The 21,004-nt window shown below is 36.2% G+C and overlaps 1 protein-coding gene and 2 long non-coding RNA genes across 12 annotated transcripts in view; 2 read left to right on the forward strand and 1 right to left on the reverse strand.

The window, feature by feature from the left end:
* FTO (FTO alpha-ketoglutarate dependent dioxygenase) overlaps positions 1 to 21,004 on the forward strand; it is a 223,642-nt gene that overhangs the window by 43,221 nt on the left and 159,417 nt on the right. For all 10 annotated transcript variants that reach the window (XM_068202714.1, XM_068202724.1, XM_068202716.1 and 7 more), the window contains 4 exons: positions 1,174 to 1,831; positions 9,822 to 9,965; positions 15,969 to 16,048; positions 16,372 to 16,515. In XM_068202714.1, the coding sequence (XP_068058815.1) occupies positions 1,174 to 1,831; positions 9,822 to 9,965; positions 15,969 to 16,048; positions 16,372 to 16,515 (1,026 nt within the window). The remainder of the gene's footprint in view (positions 1 to 1,173; positions 1,832 to 9,821; positions 9,966 to 15,968; positions 16,049 to 16,371; positions 16,516 to 21,004) is intronic.
* Positions 1,067 to 11,001, reverse strand: LOC137481186 (uncharacterized). Its single transcript, XR_011003383.1, has 3 exons — positions 10,912 to 11,001; positions 9,783 to 9,992; positions 1,067 to 1,115 (listed from the first exon to the last, which is right to left on the reverse strand). It is a non-coding gene; the product is annotated as an uncharacterized lncRNA (long non-coding RNA).
* Positions 11,005 to 15,396, forward strand: LOC137481185 (uncharacterized). The gene is made up of 3 exons (XR_011003382.1): positions 11,005 to 11,199; positions 15,070 to 15,131; positions 15,234 to 15,396. It is a non-coding gene; the product is annotated as an uncharacterized lncRNA (long non-coding RNA).

Here is a 21,004-nt window from a genome sequence, read left to right on the forward strand (position 1 = left end):
TTCAGTCTACCTTAATATGTGTCCCCACACTACCATCAGTACCTACCTTTTCTCCAAACTGCCAGCTAATTTCTGGACAAAAGGAAATGGGTGTGGTGAGTCCTTAGGAGCTTCACAGATGCTAATTGATGCCTGATACACTCACATTCCAGCCCCTCCCTTACTAGGGCACCAGTGTGCATCTGTTTCTTTTATTTATCTATTAATTTTAATGAAATACATAAGAACCCACTCTTTAAAAGAACTTTTTCCCTAGCTTTTGTCTAGTTTGCCAAACAGTCTCAGCAGTAGCTAAAGCAGATTTACAGGCAACCAATAAAAGGTGTGATTATGTGATACTCACTTCCTTAGAAAACCAGATTAACAAAATAAAATTATCCAAGCCTTCCTGGAGTGGGAAGCAGTATTGTGCATACAAAGCAAGAAGCTGCTGATTAGCAGTGTTATACCTTGCTGAGAGTTGCTGCCTCCACACACTGCTGGATTCTGAACTCCAGCTGATACCAAAGCTGGTGTAGCCACAAGAGGATATGAGGGAAAAGGACACTACGGGTAGGGAGCTGGGGAAGCAAATAAGTTTGGAGATTTTTTTGTTGTCAAAAGAGAGCTTTTATATAAAATGAGAGATAATTGGCAGGTACTGAAGAACATAAGAGTAGAAAGCACCAGAATGTTAGCAGCGCATTTTTAAAAAATGTGCATTTTGGTTTTGTTATTTTTCCCTGAAAAGTATTGTTATGTAAAGCTATTTCAGTTTATCATGTAGCCTTCTAGAATTCTGTACATCAGAATGGAACTGAAGGGTCTTTGCAACCATTGCAAAAAGAGGAATCACTTTCTTACTGCTTGATATTCTATTGTTTATAAACTTAAAAGTGGCATTATCTACAGATTCATCAGATGGGCTATATGTTCTACTGAATTGTTCTAGAGTCTTTGTATTTATTAATTTGGGGATTTTCTCTGGTTTAAGCCACTGGTACATATCCACAGCTTGTGCAATATACGGAAATATGAAAATAAAGTAACAAGTGCTGGCATGTATATCTTCACCACATTCTAGACTCATTCTTGTTAACTTGACAGCTTTGCCTTGTCTTGAAATCTCTTGACTCCTGTAAAAAGAATAATTATTTTTCCTCTTTTTGTTGTTTGGGTTTTTTTCTCCTTTAGTGGAAGACCAAGTATTCCAAGCTGATTTTCAGGAAATCTGATACAATACCTGAAGAGCTCCATCAAATGGTACAAGAAAGCTTTCTGACCTTGCGAGAACACAACTGTTTCTTTCAAGATCTTGTAAGGATCAAAGGAAAAGACTTTCTTACTCCAGTGTCTCGTATATTAATTGGAAACCCAGGATGCACTTATAAGTACTTGAACACAAGATTATTTACAGTTCCTTGGCCTACCGAAAGTTATGATATAAAATATTGCAATCCTCAAATACATGATGCTTGTAAAGCATTGATGAGACTTAATGACTACTTGCATATTGAAACAGTCAAGGCATTACAAGGACAAAATTTGTTTGAGAACAAAGAAATTAAAGATACTGCTGTAATAGATAGGAACCAAAATTTTGCTACTTCTCTTATGGAGCAAGGGTCTGTTTCAAAATATCAAAACAATCTTTGTGTACCAGAGGATGACAGAAGTCTGAAGAACAGAACATCTTATAATTTGACTTTATTAAATTATATGGATCCACTCCAAATGCTGTACTTGAAACAAGAACCTTACTTTGGAATGGGCAACATGGCAGTGAGCTGGCACCATGACGAGAACTTGGTGGAAAGGTCAGCAGTGGCTGTGTACAGTTACAGCTGTGAAGGTGAGTGATGGGACTTGACCAGTCACCAAAGTCCCTGAAATCCCTGAAGCTCTCCTGTGTTCCCTTGTGTGTATGTGCATAAGCACACCTGTATGCTGGTCTAGACTTGTCACGAGCTTCTGAATGCATTGTGGTACGTTTGTATTGAAGTCTCATCTTTATTTCCACTAAAACCTGTACAAAATAGCTGTGTTACTGAAGCTGGCTTAGCAGTCATTCTCTAACTAGATTTAAACATTGGTATAATTAAGTCCCTGACTAAGAGCCAGGAAATCAAAATCTGTCAACTACATTTCTTAGGTTAATGCATGTGCATGTTTTCTATCCTGTAAAATGTTTCACTGTGGTTGGGATCACCATTTTTATAGTGTTATTTATCATATACAGAGTTGCTTTGCTTTATGCTGATTTTGCTACTCTTCTTTCTTTGGAAAGATCTTTTTCAGTTGTTTTTGGATAGAAGTATCACTATATTTACTTAGAAATATATGCATTTTGTCTAGGCATGCTGTAGTGTTAATGTGTGTTTAATGGAGGACTTGCCAGCATTTCTCTGGCTGGGAAGAGGGGACACTTTGCATTAAAACAGCTCTTCTCTGACAGACTTTGCAGGCTCTTGCTTATTTTAAAACAAATTACATGCAGCATTTTAGGGGTGGTGGTGGTAAAAGTGCAGTTGAAGCATCATTAAATATTTCATTTTTAGTTTAAACTATCTACCCCATTTTATTGTTATTTAAGAGCAAACATGAGGATTTTTTGTTTGTTTGTTTTTTTTTTTTCCTAACAATGCTTGAACAAAGGCTTGGATATTTTTTTAATGACTCTTAGTTTTGCAAACATAAGATCAAAATTTAGAAACTTGATTTGAATTTTCAAATGTTCTGTTATGTTTCATCATTCACAGTAGATTCTTTTCTTCTTCCAAAAATCCTGTGATGTTTGCTTTAGAACAGGGAAAGATTTTGCATTGACTTCAGTAGGTTTTGGCTAAAGAATGTGATATGAAAATAATAGTTTATACTCCCACATGCATTCTCTTATTGGTTTTGTTATTAGTTTTGAAACTCATTGTCACTTTGTTACCTAATGTACAACTGAAGTCATATTATTTACATTTTCCTGGGTATAAAACATCAACTGGCTTAGCAAATTGAGTTGAAGAGATTTCCTGACTGGTAAAAGTGTAATTTTCTTCATGAACTTCTTTCTGTCCTTTTTGTCAATGGTGTCAAGAAGATGTGTTGGGTTTTTTTCATTAGTACTGTAGAGAAATATTTTTTCAGTAGGATTTTGAGTTAAAGAAACCTAAACATGAACTTGCAGTAATAATACTGTGTATGAGGATTTATTGTAGTATGCTTAAAACTTTCTTACTTTAACATAAAGTTTGCTTATGGAGGGGGAACAAAGTGAGTCCCTTTAAGTTCAGAGAGGTATAAATTAATAAAAATGAAAGCTGCTATGTTTATTCATAACTCGTCAGTTGATTTTGTTTCTTTTATTCAGTAAGTTAAATAAAAACTAGGGTGTTTTAAAACCACTGACATTCTGTCGAAGATTTGATTGATGTCGGTAGATAGAAATAGTTTACATATTTAGGCTAAAAGTTATTTTGGTATTTATATACAATAACTTTTTTTGCTGAATACAAGGTTTTTTTCATAAATACACTTAAAATTGAAAGTTTGTATATTTTTTTCTGCGAAGTTTGGAAATAGATGGGAAAACAGAAAGCAGGATCTTTCTAGTAAATAAATTGATTGTTCTATCATTTAAAAAAAAATTAAGTCACTACTTGAATTTTTTCTGATTTTGCATTGCTCAAATTGGGTTCTTGAGCTGTAGAGGGAGTTTCAGGTGCCTGCCATGGCTATGGAGCATCGTGGAGAGATGTCCTGCAGTTCAGCTCTGTGAGCCAGCAGTTCATTCCCATCTGTGCTCAGGGTTGTCATTGTATAACCCTAAAGCAATGACCTTCTTATTCATAAATTGGAGGAAATGCTTCCTGTTGTACTTAGGAATATGGTTTTGTAACTGAAGTGTCAGTAAATATCTCTTTGTGTTAAAGTTTTGTACCCAGTGCATCCAAGAGGATTTGATTTTAGAGAAGTCAATTGTCTTTTTGCTCTTCCGAGTTTCTCTTTACAGTCTTCCAATGCTGATGGTTATAAGCTCATCAATGTTTATAATAATATTCTTTCCATTTCTATATAGTGTGAATGTTTTGATGGTTTCTGCAAAGACTTTCAATATTTCCCATATTGCCAGGTCTCCATAACTGTGAAACGTGAGGATCTCAACATCTTTTTGAAGAATATTGTTATATCTTTGTGGAGTCATGTCTTGACTTTTCTTCTTATTTTCCATAAATATGTTTTGTTTTTATGCTGACATCTTTTATTAGCACTTACTCCATTCATTCATTTAGTATTGAATTAGCATTGAATTCTCAGTGTAGTGCAAAAAGACTGTCACAGAATCATTACAGAATACATAATAAAAAGAGTAGTTGTGGTCAGAATTTTTTTGTTTGAGCTATTTTCCCTTAGAAGATGTAGATGAGCTGGATTAGTAATTTTCTTTGAGAAAACACTGATTCAGTGGGAAATGAAAACACAAATTAAGCATGTTGATTTTTGTTGAAACTGGCTTGATTCTTTTTTCTGCCAGGTCTTGCATGTTTGTTTTGTCAGCTCTCAATTCCTCAAATCCCCACTGGACACTGAGGGTCTGTGGCAGCCTTGGCATGCGGGAGCTCAGGCTTGCAGAGCTGCATGGCTGGTGCTGACCTACCCTGCTGTAATGCACAATCCCCAGGTTGTCAGGGTTTGAGCAGCAGCAGCCCTTGGAGTCAAGCAGTCTTACTGAGCTATGGCAGCTCTGTCAGCCTGTTTAGAGATGCACAACTCAGGTTATATGGTTTTCTTTTTGCTTTCATGTACATCTTTATATCAGTATTTGTTTTGTACCTACTTACTGGATTAAATAGCATTAAAACAGATACTACTGTAATTGAAACAACTTGTTTTCTTGTTCATTTGTTCATTGTTTGATGCCATAATGAAAATTTCATGTTTGAAACTTTGATCAGTGTTAATTGGAGTAGAAGCAGTTTTCAATATGCCAGAAAAGAAATTTAGACATCAACATAAAGATATTGAAACAAGCTGATATTCTAATTGGCATCAGTGTTTATTTTCTTGTTTCCAGTGTAAAACTCTTTCAAAGCAACTTCAAATGAGGCACAATTCTAACAACAAAATAAGGTAAACATTTAGTTTGATGCTTTTACTTACATTACATTAGGTTAAGAGTAGGTTGTGAAGTGATGAGAGTGGGGCCTCATCAAAATTTGGGAGGTTTCCTTTTAGCATGTATGCTGCATGAAAGTGCATGAATGATAGTCAGGGTACCTATGCACAACTGAATAGGTTACAGAATGTGTGTTCAATTATACTGCCACTAACTGTATTTGGAATTAATTTATATTTCAGAATTTATCAAGGAACAGGATTTTCAAATTTTGACCAATTCCGCATTATTAATAACTCATTAGTTTACAAGTATCCTATCACCTGAGAGCATGAAGGTAAAAAAAATGTTCAGGATTTTAATATAGTAAGCTAATAACCCATATTTATTTCCTGCTGCAGTTATAAAAGTGAATTGCAATCCAGTAGAAAAAGGGCATTTTCAAATATTGGATTTTATCCATGAAAAATTCTTAATGACTAGCTTTCCATAAGGTCAATGTAAGTTTTGTAGGAAGTTTTATTACTTAGCAGGGCACTAGCTTGTTCTAAAGATGTTCTTTGAAGTAGAGACTTGTTTCAGTTACGAACTTACAGGAGATGGGAAAAAATACACACTTGAAGTGTGTGCATCTTTCTCTTACCTGAATTTCCCACAGAGGAACAGATTAGATAAGTAGTTTTCTCTAGATTCTTTACCATATCTAGTTTTTCTTGCTGTAAGGGCTACTTGCTGTTTAACTCTTGAACTTCTACACAACTGGCTCTGTAGGCTGACAAGGTAATGTTAAAAGGTTTAACAAACTTACTGTTAGTTGCAGTGATGACTAATCTTCAAGGACCTTTTGTGTTTGTTTCTTTTGTAAAAGGCTGTTTGTATGTTTTTACTCTGTGAAGTTAGAAGCAACATCCTGGCATGTAGCCTAATGAGGGCTATTTCATTTAATTGGGAATAAAAATAATTGAGATGCACTACAGATGTATGTTTCCCTATCATATTAAAATAACCCTGAAATTACAGAAGTTGTTCAGCATTGAAGTCAGTTTAACTCGGTAGTTGACAGTAGTTCTCTATGTACTGCTTAATGGATAAAAGTAATGGGGTAGATGTTTTTTACAGGATTGGAATAATTTCTAATGTCAGTAATATAACAGAAATATTACTTGTTGAAATAACAGAAATGGTATGTAGAAAATTTTATCTTACTTTTAAAGAAATGGGTAAGTGTATGAAATGGTCACAGCTCTAACTTGTAGAGTCTGATCAGTTTGATTCATGTTCTGAAAGCCACACATTTTTAGTGACCCACTAAATTTCACAATAATATATTAGAATCCCTGTTGTCTAAAAAGCAATCATCACTTGAATAAATAGTTGTGGGTTGTGGGGTCTCTTTTAAACATTTTCTCACTGATCAAATACAGCCTCTCCTTCAGAAATGAAGGGATGACAGAATACTGATTGTTCTTATTTTAGTGCTTTTGTTCCTGATTTATGTGGATATAGCATTCCAAACATGAATTGATAAGACCATTTTTGGCAGAATCTTAGGATTTTTGGTTTTGTGAATGTCAGTTGCAAGAAAAATTTAAATGTTAATAGAATTTAACCTCTTATTCTAAGGCTTTTGAGTAATGAGGTAGAGAAATTAACTTTGGGTAGATACTTCTTCTTTCCCATCAGCCGCTGAGAAACAAAGCATGCTCTGCTTCTTTCACTTCTTGTATGTAACATATATAAATTACTATAGAAAGACACCAAAATTTTATGTATTTTTAATTGAGGAGTATGTGTCCAAATTATTTTACATTCTGGAAAAAGACCCAGTCAGTCTCTTAAAAAATAATATAACAGTGGTCAGTTGGATTTAATGTTGAAGTAAATGCTTACAGTCCTTGTTCTTAGCAATGTGTTGGCAGTGATTCTATTTTCTTAAGAAATGGTACGTAAGGTTACATTTAGGATATGATTTGGCATTACAGTTTGACTTGAATAGAGATCATTTAGGTTTCAGAGCATCAAAAAGTCTCAAACTCTGGAAGATTTTGGAGCCAAATAGCAAAGAAACCTTTCAAAGTTACTTTTACTTTCTGTGCTCTGAAACAATAACCAAAGTAGTTCCAGGAAAACAAGTTTCATATTGTTCTGAACCTAACCCTGACCCAAACCTGATAAGATCAGATCTTAGTGCTGGAACATCTCTGAAATCTGAGCTGTCTCATTAAAAGCATAATGCTGTGGCCAATTTTCTGCAGCTACATTCTCTCTTTCATGGTTGTGCCATAATTACAGGTTTGATGAGGTATTGTTATGTTGTGGTAAGATTTTACTTCGTTACACCATTTCATTTGGGATTCCAGCATAAAGGTTTCTTGCAGGCCCAAGTCTGTAAATCTCTGCTGACCAGAATTCATCTGCACATAGTTTTGTTTTACTGCTATTAAATACTTGTATGTTTGACCATTTCTGTATGGCTTACTACAAAATATGTTTGTGTTAAGGTGATGGGTATGTGATCCGTGATTTATTCACATGATTTATTCTCAAATACTTACGATTTAGATGCATCCTACATCCAAATATTTTCACTTAAAAGGCAACTGTAATTATATCAATAAATACACAGCATCAAATCATTCTTGAGGTGTCATAGAGAATTTAATAAAAACTTCTTTTTATGTAAAAGTTTGTCAGGGCTACTTGGGGATATGCCACAAATGTTAAGGTGTCTCTTTTTCCCTTGCTCTCAGTTTTAGGGTAGCTTGCATTTAAAAGCAAGTAGCAGCTTGCTTCCATTTGTTACCAAAATAACATGGTAGGAGCAATCAGTTTCAATTGCTGCTGATAATTATAAGGTGCAATAATTGAGAATATAGAGAAAAGGAGACTGTGAGCTGTATTTGAACTCAGTACTTAAGCAATAAAAAATTTATCAAACTGCAAAAAATAAGTCATTTTAACGAGCACATTCCAAAGGTGCTGGATTTATGAGGAGACCCCAGGAAACTTTGATTGAAATTGCTGTCTCTGATTGTAGTTCTATATTTTATTGCTGCCATATTGTGAACAGTGCTGCTGCCAAAGTGAATGGGAAGGCAGCACAACAGAGAGAGTTAACCCAGAAAGGTTACTTCTTTTTATAATATCCATGATGTATTGTATTAAAAAATGCCTTGAAAGCCATCCTATTTGCAGTTTTCAGAAAACATTTTTCTTAAATTAAGTTACGATTTATCTGAACAGGGTCGAAAATATGAAAGCCCCTTGAAGAGTTTAGTATTGATTTTTCTGAGTATTTGCTAGCTCTTGTTTTCTCATTTGTGTGCTCCTTGATGGAAGGGCCTAGAGCTGCTCCCGAGCCAGAGCTTCAGTTGGATGAGCACTGCAGCAGTGAAGGGAGGGAACTTGGGGACTGTAAGAATTTTCACTTGAGAACATTTAGATTGGCTCTTTAATAGGCTTTGTCTCTCTGCTTCCTGAATATAGATAATACTTCATTGATATAATAGTTAATAAATTGTCTTAATTTTCTAAAGGCTGCCCCCAGCTAAACAACATGCAGTAACCATTTGAGATGAACAACATGAATATTTTAAAAGTGTGAGTTTGTGGTCACACTTTGTGCATGCCTCTTATAATATAAAAGAGCTGTCTTTAATATTTTTCTTCTAGAATTTTCTTAAGACAGAAGTTTTAAAAGTTATTACATAAAAGCACATTTCAAGTGGACAGCGAAATGGACACAGTTGCTGAGTTCTAAGCGAGAGTTGGGCATGGTGCATAGTTAATTTCTAACGGTTCACTGCTGTTCTGTGCCAACTACTTATTAAAACTTCATCCCTCCTCTGTCAGAATGCACTGTTACTTTAGCTGTAAAACTGTTACACCATGGCTCCCAAGTACCTTGTTATAAATGCTGACTGTATCTTTCAATTTATACTGCAGTGAAGTAAGCTTATGAAAATAGTTCCGAGGGATTAAGCTCTAAATACTATTTCTATGCAGTGGATTATTTTTTCCCCAAGCTCAACGCGTTCATGTTGCATAATGATAAGAAAAGTGTTGTGACAAATGTATTGAAGCTTCATTGGCTCTTGCACATGTTATCTAGCATGTTTGACTAGTAATTTTGAGAAAAGAATGACAGAGATGGTTCCAAGGTTTGCTTTGTTGGTCTAGACTGTGTTTGGTAACCATTATTTCACCTTCGCCTCAGTTTATGATTTGGTGAAATTGCAAGTAGATAAGCAAATGAATTTTTTCCTAAAATGCTTTGGCAATTTATGACTTGACATTCTTTCAGAAGTTATCTATTGTTATATCAGTGTTGCTGCATTTTTTGATTTTTTTTCTTCCATGCTTGTATTTTTAGTAATGAAAAAAAAATTAGTGATGCTTAGCTAAAACTCCCCTTACACGTGCTTAAGAATTTCAGAAAACCTTAAGTCCATTACAAGCCTTGACTTGATTAGCCTTCACCTGGTAGTTAACTTAAAGTTTTGATCTTGGTAAAGTTGGTTGCAAAAAAATTCTTGATCTCATATGGCTTTTCTTTTTCTTTTACCTGTTGCATAATTTTGGATTTGGAGATGATGATAATAGCAAATGGAGACTATAGAATCTTTAAGCCTATTAAGATTGTACCAATATGGCATATCTTTAACTCTGAACCAGATTCTGTGTTTATGATTCTTACCTCTTCCCTCATTTTTGTGGTCTCTTTCTCTCTCTCAAGATTCATCTGTACAAGAAAGCAACGAACAGGAACTGAAGGGAAGAGACCCAGCTGTTTGGCACGTAGGCTTGAAGGTAGCATGGGACATAGAGACACCTGGCTTGGCAGTGCCACTTCACCAAGGAGACATCTACTTGATGCTTGGTAATTTTCAAGGACTAAAAAGTTGAACTGTCTGTTGAAAATAGAGAAAATTACACTTACTATAAGGATACCTTCCTTATAGTTAGGACTTTTCTTATTTAGAAAAACATGAAATCTGGTTGGAGTATATAGTTAATTCCTCCTACTCTGCTTACTTCCAAAGTATTTTGGGGAACTTTTTTTCTTAATGTTTCTTTCACTTTACAGCTAAGAAAGAAATAGTCTTTTTTCACCTTTTCTGTCTGTTGTGCAGTCAGAATTACTAGTCCAAGTTATGCTTCAGGTCATAACTAGAATTTCCCCAGATCTTCCCAGAAGTTGTGCTGTATCCATCCCATCCTTGTATTTCTAGATTCTTTTTGTGTTCTTAATGCGGTTTTTCTGAGCATCTCTTATGTTCAACAAATAAATTTCTGTTCTTCAGCTTGGCTTATTAGGTGACACCTGTATTATGTAAGATGTGAATGAATGTCTTAAAGTTTTCTGGTACCACAGTCTTTGAGGTTTCAATCATTATGCCAATCTGTGGATATTTTATTAGTCTCCAGTTTTACACATGACACTTCTCTCCTTCTGCTACTATGTCTACATTCAAGCATGCTGTTTTCTCATAGTGGGATTATACTAAGATCATAACGAACACAGCTGTCTTACTCCAAGAATGAGTCTCAATGTCTCAAGCGTAGAGGATTAAGAAAAGAAAATTAAATTGAGTTAATTTGCTTGAGCAGCTGAGCTCATGTGCTAAGTTTTATCCATTGAAAGAAACGAAGAGAGAACTGTTGCTAAGGTTTGTTGACACAAAATCTGTTGCTTTCTCTTTTGGCTTCTGTTTCTCTTGGTTGTTATTTTTGTTAAAATAAATTTAGTTATAAATCACACAAAAACAAGAACAAGACTTTTGATAACATCACGTTGGCCTGTTTGGTGTCTTGGCTTGACAGACATAATTTTTGAAGACCGTGAGCACTTGCAGAGCTCCCTGCTTACGTGATTGTGACTTGGAATGCATATTCTGTGGAATGTCCCTAGAATGGGCAGAACAGTCTTTTGAACTTTACCTTTCACAGTATATTTACTAAAAACAATTCCTTTATAAGCCATCATAAAAACCATGTACCATTCCTTGTTCTTACTTATCTCATCAAATCTTCTGCACTGCCATCAGGGAAGTGTCATGTAGAAATACTGGACTAACTGTGCTCTGAAGAATGTTCAGACATGGAAAGATCAGGTGTTAAGATATGGGATCCTTCGGCATAGTGGGTTGGATGTGCCTCCCTTTTTTGTAAGAGATTAAGTAGAAGCCTAGAAGGAAAGAGGGAAGTTAAAGTGGCAGCTAAACATTCCTAGCAACGTTATTATAATCTATTTTTGTGCAATGGCAGCTAGGGCATCAAGTAAACTTCTTATCTAATCCTTCCTGCCTGGAAACTTTGAGCATATAGAGCAATGCTGGCCAAGAGATTCAGAAAGTCTTTAATAAAAGAAGGGGACTAACTTTAGTATTTTTATTGCAAAATACTGTAGATTGTAGTTGATTGAGTTACCAGATCATAAGGGTGTTTTTTATTCCCTAGTGGAATTTATATAGTGACTAAAGTATTTTCAGAGATTCTATATGAAGGGTAGATCAGAAAGTTAGTTTATTTAATGAGTAACATCATGAGCATGTTTAGATGGAAACAAAGGATATATTAAACATTCTTTTGAAGATGATGTGTAAATCACTTTCTTATTAGTACTTTTGAAGAGCTACAGATTTGAGCTCTGTAGGCCAGGTGTTTTTTTAATCTCCTCTGCATTTCCATAGTCTTCGTGTTTTTTTCAATTACTTGGGAAAAAAATTTGCTCTTCTAAATAGTCTTAGAGGGTATTCTCGAAATGGCCCTTTTATTAGGTTTCTTTGTGTAGCACAACTGCCTTTATCATTTTAACTTGGAGTGAAAGACACTATAAGGAAACATATATAGTTCCAGTATATTTTTTTACCGTTCAGATTTTTTGCACTTACTTTTAAGAAGGGGTATCTTGAGGATGCCAACTAAAAGACAAAATATGAAAACTCTGTAAAAAAAGAAACTTGGCAATAATAAAAAAAGAAGATTCATTTATCTTATGCTTTTGTACATGCTGTATTCCAGAACCTCATTTGAGTAAGCAGAGTCCTCTTACTGGCATTATGTTAAAAGCAGTGGCAGAATGCCACTGAAAATAGAAAACATCTAGAAAATAGAACATGGAAGAGTCCTGCAGCTGGTGGTGGTTCAGGTACAGGCGCTGACTGATAGGAATGGGAGGACTGGTTGTGACCACCACTGACTCACCCACCCCAGCACAGAACTCAGCCACTCTGTAGGTCTGTTCTTCCAGTTGTTGGACTGGTGTAGGGTTACTGCTTTATATGAATGTTGAAAATGCTGAAACATCACATTCAATATGTTACTTATAATTTAAAAGTCAGGTCCTATCAATTCCTGTACCTGTAATACCACTAGTATTTCCTGAGGTACACACAAATCTATATTAGAAAGTCTGGTAACTGGATATTTCTTATAGTAACGTGCAATTACAGTAACTTGTAAATCAAGATCAATGGGTATAGCAAAGTAACAAAAAAAACCCATTTTTTTCTTTTAAGCATTTCTAGTAGACATTTAGTAATGTTTCTGTTCCTCTCCTCATTGGCTTTATAAATGTTTTTTTATTCTGGGGAGAAATGAAGTAAAATGTCTTATAATTTATATTTACATCTTCCTTCTCAGCAGCCCTCTTCAGATGAAATCATGAGCCATAATTTAAATATATGTTAATACTAAATATAAGGTGATCACGTCCATTCTTCTTTTAAGCTATTACAATAATATAAATGTATTTTATTAAGCAAAACCAACAAAAACTCAAAACTCCTTTCAGTAAGACAATTTTTTAAAAATAATTGTTTAGGCTTTTCTTAATATGAAGAAAAAAGTCTGGTGAATGGCTGCAAGTCTGCTGCCTAAAAATTCAAATCTAAACTTTATATCACTCATGAAACGGAAACACTTCAGCTCAATTTAGAATAATATATTGGTCTGCAGAGGAAGTGGACACTGAACCCTGCTGTCTCAAGTACACAGTCAAGGGGTGTCTAATATGAAACGTGTTGGGTGCATGCAATAAATCCAAAACGCGTGGAGGTGAGTAAAGGGCCCCATCTGCTCTGTACTAGAGCATGCTTAACTAGGCTTGTCATGGTCCTACTATTAAATTGAAATTTTTTCCCTAATCTTTGAGTTAGACATGACCAGATTTGCAAGCAGATTTACAATTTTCACTAATTTTCCTACCATGACTTCAAAACGTACTTAGCAAAAATACATTCTGAACTCTTTCAAAGGCAGATTTACTTTTCTGCAGCTGTTTCCCATAGATCAAGCTCTTAGCTTCAAGGTTAGGGTTTTAAAACAGCATGAAGATGAACTTTGAATGTTATACCACTCCCCACCCCCAGCAAATTATAGTTTGAGAAGCATCAAAAAATTATTTTCATAACCAACCAGAAGTAGGTTGCACACATTGCAGTGGTTGGCTTGTGGTTAAAGATAAGTATTTAATGGAAACACTTCCACATGTATAAAGTGACTCATTAAACTATTTCTAGATATTTAATCTGCTTCTGTTTTCACAAACTAACTTGAACCCTCTTTGCTCTCTAGCATCTTGAATGTGTTGGAGCTTTTCACCCCCTCCTTTTTTTTGAGTCCACATTTAATCCAAATGGCATATTCCCTGCTATTAAGACTTAGAACTCCAGAAATGTATTTGTCATTACCAAACTTTGATCGTGAACTATGACAACTCTGACATATTTCTTTTAAATTCATTATTTTTCTAGTTTTTAGACTTTTAATTAATTTTTATTTGTGCATGGTTTACTTGTTTGTTAATGGTAGTTAAGAAAATTAATAGCAAAATTCTATTCCATTTCACTTTTGTTTGTAGCTATTGTGGTGGTTAGAATATCAAAGATTTTGCCAGTGCTTTAAACGCCACTGTACCTTTTCCTTGCCTCTCGAAATAGATAAAAGGCAACTGTCTAAAAAGTTCATGAGGAACACTTTAGAGAATAGAAAGGACTATATAAATCCCTGTTGGTAATTCTGGGAGCCATTTCTCCTTGTGGTTTGTGTTTTCCTGGGATATGCTTTACCTCCAAGTAATAAGTTTAGGGCCTTTAGCCTCCAATTCATTAAGGATTGGCTAAGAATTTCTTATCTTCATACCTTTTATTTGTTATGTTGCAATAGTCTGCAGTGACATGGGTGTCATACTGTTCCTCTTGAAGTGCTTTGGCTCCTCAGCTCACTGATAGTTCAGTAGTAGAAGGAGAATTAAGTGTCTGTGTGTTATTTCAGTGTTTGTACACAGACAAATCCATTAGTCTGTTCTTTTGACAAAGGCTGTGTAAGCACAAGGCTTTCAGTGCTGCTGGTGGAGCCCAGGTAATTCAGCTGTCAGAAGAAAGCCCAGAGGGGACAGAGCAGGAGCAGGGACTGAGAACAGGATCAGAGAGAAAAGGGAGGAGCTGGCAGTAGTTTGAAGGAGAGGAGAGGACTGAGCTGAGGTTCTGTGCTGGAGGGATGTATTTTGAGAAAACAAGAGTCAGAAAGCCCCAGATGTCAGTACAGTGCAGGGAGAGACAGATGTACCATGTGAACTTGCCTCCACAATTAAAAACTGAATATGCAACATCCAGATTCCAAAATATATCTGCTATCTGGAAATAACAGGAAAATCACTGAGAAGCTTTATTGATAGGGGAGTCCCATGTAGAGAATAAGAGCCTGCATTCTCTACTGAAGACTCTCTGTTTTGGTGTTGCAGACCTCATGTGTCGGTGCTTAGTCATGTAAAACTGAGGCTGACTCCTTAAGAATTGTTTTTACTGAACCCCACAAGAGCACTGTGGTACTTCCAACATGGGTGACCAAGGAATGAAACAGCTTTGGTTTGGCTCTAAAACCAAAATAGCATTCTGTGTGTAGTGTTCTGTATCTGAATAAAAGCTTTTAATGCCAGATGGACAACGGCCAATTTAACAAAGAGTGATTTTTCTTTTCAGTTAATATATATTTAGGAGAAAAAGAAAGCAAATCTTTGCCACAATCTTTTATTACCTAAAATGTATTTTTAATATGCTTTGAAGGATTCAATCAATGAAGCTTCAACTATTTTTGTACAATTAGAGTTTTAGATTTTTTGTAAACTCTAAAATTAAAATTACAGGCTTCTTTCTGGGATTCACAAAGGATTAGAGACAGTTGGAAGCAATTCCAAGGTGCACCTCTACAATGAAAATTATGCCAAGGGTTTGAATAAAGATGCAAATCAAAATGTAATAAGTCTAATTCTATGTTTGCTACATACAGCCACAAAGAATGGGCACTGAAAGGGGTAGTGGAAGTGTTTAGGTTTGTTTTCTGACACAATTCTTCTTGAAAGTGATTGTGGTATTTAAATATTGTGATGTCCAGAGATTATAATGTTCTGTGGCCCTTGCAAGACTGGGTTCTGAGCAATTTATCCTCATATGTGTCTATAGGAAATAGTTTTTTTCATAAGTTCTTTTTCTTTGTAGCATTTTTTTTCAGGAACTTTCAGTATTTTTTAGTGATTTTGGAAAAAGATTGTAACTTCTGAGTAGTCTCTTTAGTCTCCTCAGTAGTCTATACTTAGTAGTCTTCTCAGCTTCGGAGGAATTAATTTGTTAGTTGACTTTCCCTATGAGAGGTGGGAAAATGCCACTTCTAAACTGTATGGGTGAAAGCTAGTGTAAGTAGAAATATTTCTGACTCTGGAATAGTAAATAAATATTGTGCTCTGCAAAACATTGGAGCTATGTGACTGAGTTCTCTAAGCATTAAAGCAAGAAAAGTAGTGTACTTAATTCATATTCAACCAGATTAACTTTTATTAAGTATAATTTTTCCCTGTATTTAAGGTTTTCTAATCTGTCCCTAGATGATCTCAATATGACACACCAGCACTGTGTTCTGGCTGGTTTATCGCCTCGGTTCAGCTCAACTCACAGGGTGGCAGATGTAAGTACCAAAAACATTTCACTCTCTGGTCCCTTGTAAAGCCAATATCCTGGTGCCATGTATGCAGCACTGTGGTGGCTTATCAGAATTGTGGTTCATGTTATGCTTATGACTCAAACTCTTTTAATTAACTGCTGTTGTTTATTTTTGATTGAGGTACACTTGGTTCTGTATTGGTGGTTGGCCTTAACTCCCAGCTAGGCTTACCAGATGTGAATTGTGGATGTGCTGCACCACGCCTCATGGATTGCTGATGAAATGTAGTTGAGAAACACAGATTTTCTGAAGTGGCTATATATAAAGTTTTTGTTGTATCTTTGTAGTCTTCAAGAGGAACATTGGAATACATACTTGGACAGTGTGAACTGGCACTCCAGAATTTACAGACCGATTCTGATTCAATGGCTTTGTCTTTGAAGTCACTGGAAGCTGCAGTGGTGAAGCAAGTAGAAGAAATACATAATGAGGTGAGGTGATCTACACTGAAAATACGTCAGCCAGGTCTGAGCAGTGCAGTCTCCTCATGGAGTTAATGGCAATTAAGTGTGTTCAGCTGCTTACAAGGCATTGCTTTGTATGAGTTTGCAATGTGGCTTTTATGACTTTTTTACTTGGGTACAGTAATTGGGATTATCGTGGAAGTGTTCATTTTTCCTTCTTAAGATCCCTCTGCTGGTAAAGTGAGAGAAGCTTCACAAAATACTACACCAGAACTGACAGTGTGGTGGTCAAACAGACTACTCTAGCACTTCTCTAACAGAAAGGAAGAGAGAGAAGGGATTAGAGGATTAGAGGGAAAGGAGAAGGTAGACTTCTTCAGTTACTTCTCCCTGGCTTTTGTTGAACCAGGTTTTTGCACAGTGCCATAGGTGGCACAATTTTGAGTGTGGGCTCTGAAGTACGTTCTGAAGGAAATACAGTTGAGATAATTGTGAGGAACATATTTAAGCAAGTCATTTAGTGCTACAAAAGATGCAAGTGTATTAATACACTTTGGCAGGATTCAACTGAAGCTGGAAGTGCTTTCCTGCTTGGAGCTGTGCTGTATTTCTACTATGATAAATTAGAAGCTGTACAACGGTCATTTTCACTCAAACTAGAATTTCTGTAGAATGTTTAAATTTCTGTCTGCTGAGGAATATAATATTGTGTAGTGCTACTAAAACTTTGTAGAACACATTTTTATCTGTATTGTGTTTACAGTTGGTAAAATGGTGCGTAGTGTTGGCAAAAGATTTGCGCCCTTGACTTTTACCAAAACAGCTCCTAGGGCAATTTAAAGAAGTCTGATGCATGCAGGGGTTTACAAAACATTAATCAGGCTCAGTCCATAAAACTACACGCATATGCGGTTTGCACAGCAAGGGCCACAGGCACAGCTGGTATAAATTTGCACGGGTCCTTTAACATCAAAGCCATGTGCTGTTTACATCAGGTGAGAGAGTAGCCCCTGGTGTTTGCAGTCACCTGAATAATTTTGCAATGTGACATACAGGGATGTTTCCTGTTACACATATGGGATATACTGTAACAGCAATCCTTGTTTAACTTGTACTTATTGTGGACTTAGTAGACACACTGGATCTATATTTAATTTGAAAAGAGATAGCCATCCACCTATCTTACTATTCTTTTCTTCTTTTTTCCTTAATTTTTTATCCCAAGGTCAAATCTTCACTTGCTATTAGAGTGCTATTTAAATTTCATTTATTGCTGCACAAGTAGACAAAATTTCTAGAGGCTTATCTCTATGGTAAATGCCTATTTGTTTTTTCAAACATCACTGAGCTGAAAATATAAAGACCTGTGAAGCTAGTGCAACTTTTCTTGCATATAAAAGCTTCCTACCTTCTTGTATGATAAATCTTTGTCTTTTCAGGCTCTAATACAGGTTTTAGGTTTAAACTTTATCAGACAGATGGAAGAACAAGAGACTCTTTTGTTTCTTAAAAGAATCAAACTGCTTACTGATTAAAATGAGCCTTTCATTTCACACTCTTAGTTTGTTAACAGTTTTTGATGTAAAATCAAAATAGCACTAAAATCCAAATCTCCATAGGATTAATGGAGAACTGCCACCCGGTTTCCCAGTTTTGCCTGTGTATTTCTGATATGCAGCTTTCTTTGCTGTTCGTAAAGCTCCTTGCAATTTTTTTAATCTTCTTCTGAACCAGAGATCATGAGTTTGAAATGAGATAATGTCTAGAGGTGATGATATCATTCTGTTTTATTTTAAAATATTTTCAGAACTGAAGTTCTTCAGTTTTAACTCTTATAACTAGGTGCAGCCATTCTTCTTGGTTCCTTATCTTCCTGAAATGCTACGGGTTCATTCTTTTTACCCCCTTGCTGCTACCTCCAAAGCAATCATCAGAGAACATTAACCAGAACAGAACCATCACAGGACCAAGCTAAAATCTACTAGTTTAGCAGATTCACAGTCTGTGCTGAAATTAACTTTTCTGCCAAATGAGGCCTGGATGAATTATCTGTGTCTGCTCGAGGGAAAAAGCCTAAGAGCAGGTCTGAAAGAATGAGGAATGGTTCTGTGCCTTCACTTTTGTACTCCTGGGCAGGAAAATTGACTTGCTGTGCTGATAAAGTGTGTTTGAACTGAGGATCTGAAGCATAGGTGGAGACTTCATTTTTTTCCAGTTTTTTGGTGGGCAGAGAAACCTCTAAAAGAGTATCTGGGGAGTGTCCTTACTTGATGTTAGATTTCCCAGAGTTCATTTTTCAGGGCCCTGTCTTGGATGTCTTGACAGAAGTATTCCTATTGAAAAAGTAAGATGCTAACCTGATGAGGATTTTAGCATCTCTAGTGGGCAGCCAGGTGGAAGTTTAATATTTCTTAAAACCTAGCTTTGTTGTCATGGTCTCCCTCACTAAAACAGCCTTCAAAGGAATATCTGAGTAATTGCAAGGTATGTGCAGTGTGTTAGATGTGTGAGTCACTTCGCTCCCAGTGTGTACTTTGTAGTTGTAAGTGAAGATAACCTTAATTAAGGGTGTTCACGTGCAGTTTGTCTGCGGCCTTGCAGTCTGCACAGAAACTTTAGTGGCAGGAGTGTAGGAGGGTGAACAGATGCAGTTCCCTGGCAGCTGTGGAGTACAATAGCCTGACAGCTCACACACAGTCACAGTCACATTGTTGTTTGGTCAGGAATAATTTATCCCAAAAGAAATGATCTTGCACAGTTCTCTGAATGGGAGCCTCTTGCTCCTCCTCCTACTTTCCATCCTGCTTGGCTTTCCTAAACATATACAGCTGCTGAGTACATCCCAAACAGAGTTACAGGGCACCTGGGGAAAACCACAGACTAAATACTGCCGGACAGATCATGTAAATGCTCATACATATAAAAATAAATCTGCAGAAAAGATCTTCACCAGCCTGTTCTTCACATTTCAAAGAAAATTTTACTTGCTCTGACTAATGCAAAATCTGCTAATAGTTCATGTTGGCAGAAAAGATCTTCACCAGCCTGTTCTTCACATTTCAAAGAAAATTTTACTTGCTCTGACTAATGCAAAATCTGCTAATAGTTCATGTTGGTGTGAGGTACTTTCAAGGCTTCTGTATTTGTCAGCACCAAACTAATATTCAGATGTCCTCAGTGTAGTAAAACACCAGAGGAAGTCTTCTTAGTGTCATGGGATTGTGTTGAAAATATGTCAGGTTTCAAACTAAGTACTGAAGTTTGAAAGGGAGGGGATTGTTCACATCAGGGTGTTTGCTCATCTGTGATAATCAGCTCCTGATTACCATGATTAAAACTAGAGACTGAATTGGTTGCCCTGTTGCTTGTGAGGTACAGTCCCTTTTGCCTACAGCAAATCTGTTTTTATGGCAGAAGAAGATAAATTGATCTTGGAGAATGCATGAGGAGGTAGAAACCTGGGCTAGCTGAGTTGAAGGGATGTGGTGTCAGACACTGAGGTCATGGGTGAGAAGGGGAGAGGTGCAGGCAGCCAAAGGAAGGTTAGTTTGTTTTAGCACATTGCAGTGAGCATGTTGGTGGATGGTGGTGGTTGGTGGCTACTAGTATGGCAGAGAGAAAATACAGATCACCTACATGTGTGGCATTGAATAACCAGTACTTTTAAATAATTGACTGAAGAGCATTGCCTCACAAAATGTCAAATGCTGCTGCTGGCCTTTTACTACCCCATATTGACAATAACCTAAAATTGACTTTTAATCATTGCTTAAAGGACAACTTGAATATATGTTGAGATTAGACATGAGGCCTGATTCTGAACTTACTTGCACAGATGTAAGTCATAAGTGAAAATCAATTAGAAGATGAAAATTATTCCTGAGACATTTAGCCTACATGTTTTTATATGTAAATATGTTTAGGCTATGTCCTCTTCAGTCATGTAAAATACTTTCTAATGATAACTAAAGTTATTTCTCATGTATAGGAGTCTTTAAATTAAAAATCCTTAGCAAGAGCTGTTAACCTGAGAGTTTTGTCTCAGAACATGAATGTTCTCTAACTTCCATTCCAGTAGGGCTATAAATGAGCTTTTTGTGTCTCTCCAGTATTTAATGTTGAGGTTTTTTTACTGGTACAGCTTCTCCTGTGCCTGGAAGGAGACAAGCCAAGAGAAGTAATTCTTGCTACAGAAGAGAAATCATGTCACCCTTGCCTCATCATGATAATTTTGTTTCTCAGAATCAACAGTTATCTGTTCAGAGGTCACAGTTCAGAGCAGACACTTGTCAAGTAGTTTAGTGGCCATCTTGGAGGGTGAAACATTCTCTCCCCAACCCCAATTTATTAACCCAGGTTAGAGCTAAGCAGGGATGCTGTGAGATGAAAGCAGAGCAGAGATTGATACCTGTGTGAGATGGCAGTCCACATCATTAAACAGCCTCTTGTTGCAATTAGGTACACACTGACCTCTGATGAGACCAGCTAATCCTGCAGAAAATGAACTAGCTTGTTG

Source organism: Anomalospiza imberbis, chromosome 12, assembly GCF_031753505.1.
Source record: "Anomalospiza imberbis isolate Cuckoo-Finch-1a 21T00152 chromosome 12, ASM3175350v1, whole genome shotgun sequence".
Taxonomy (NCBI): Eukaryota; Metazoa; Chordata; class Aves; order Passeriformes; family Viduidae; genus Anomalospiza; species Anomalospiza imberbis.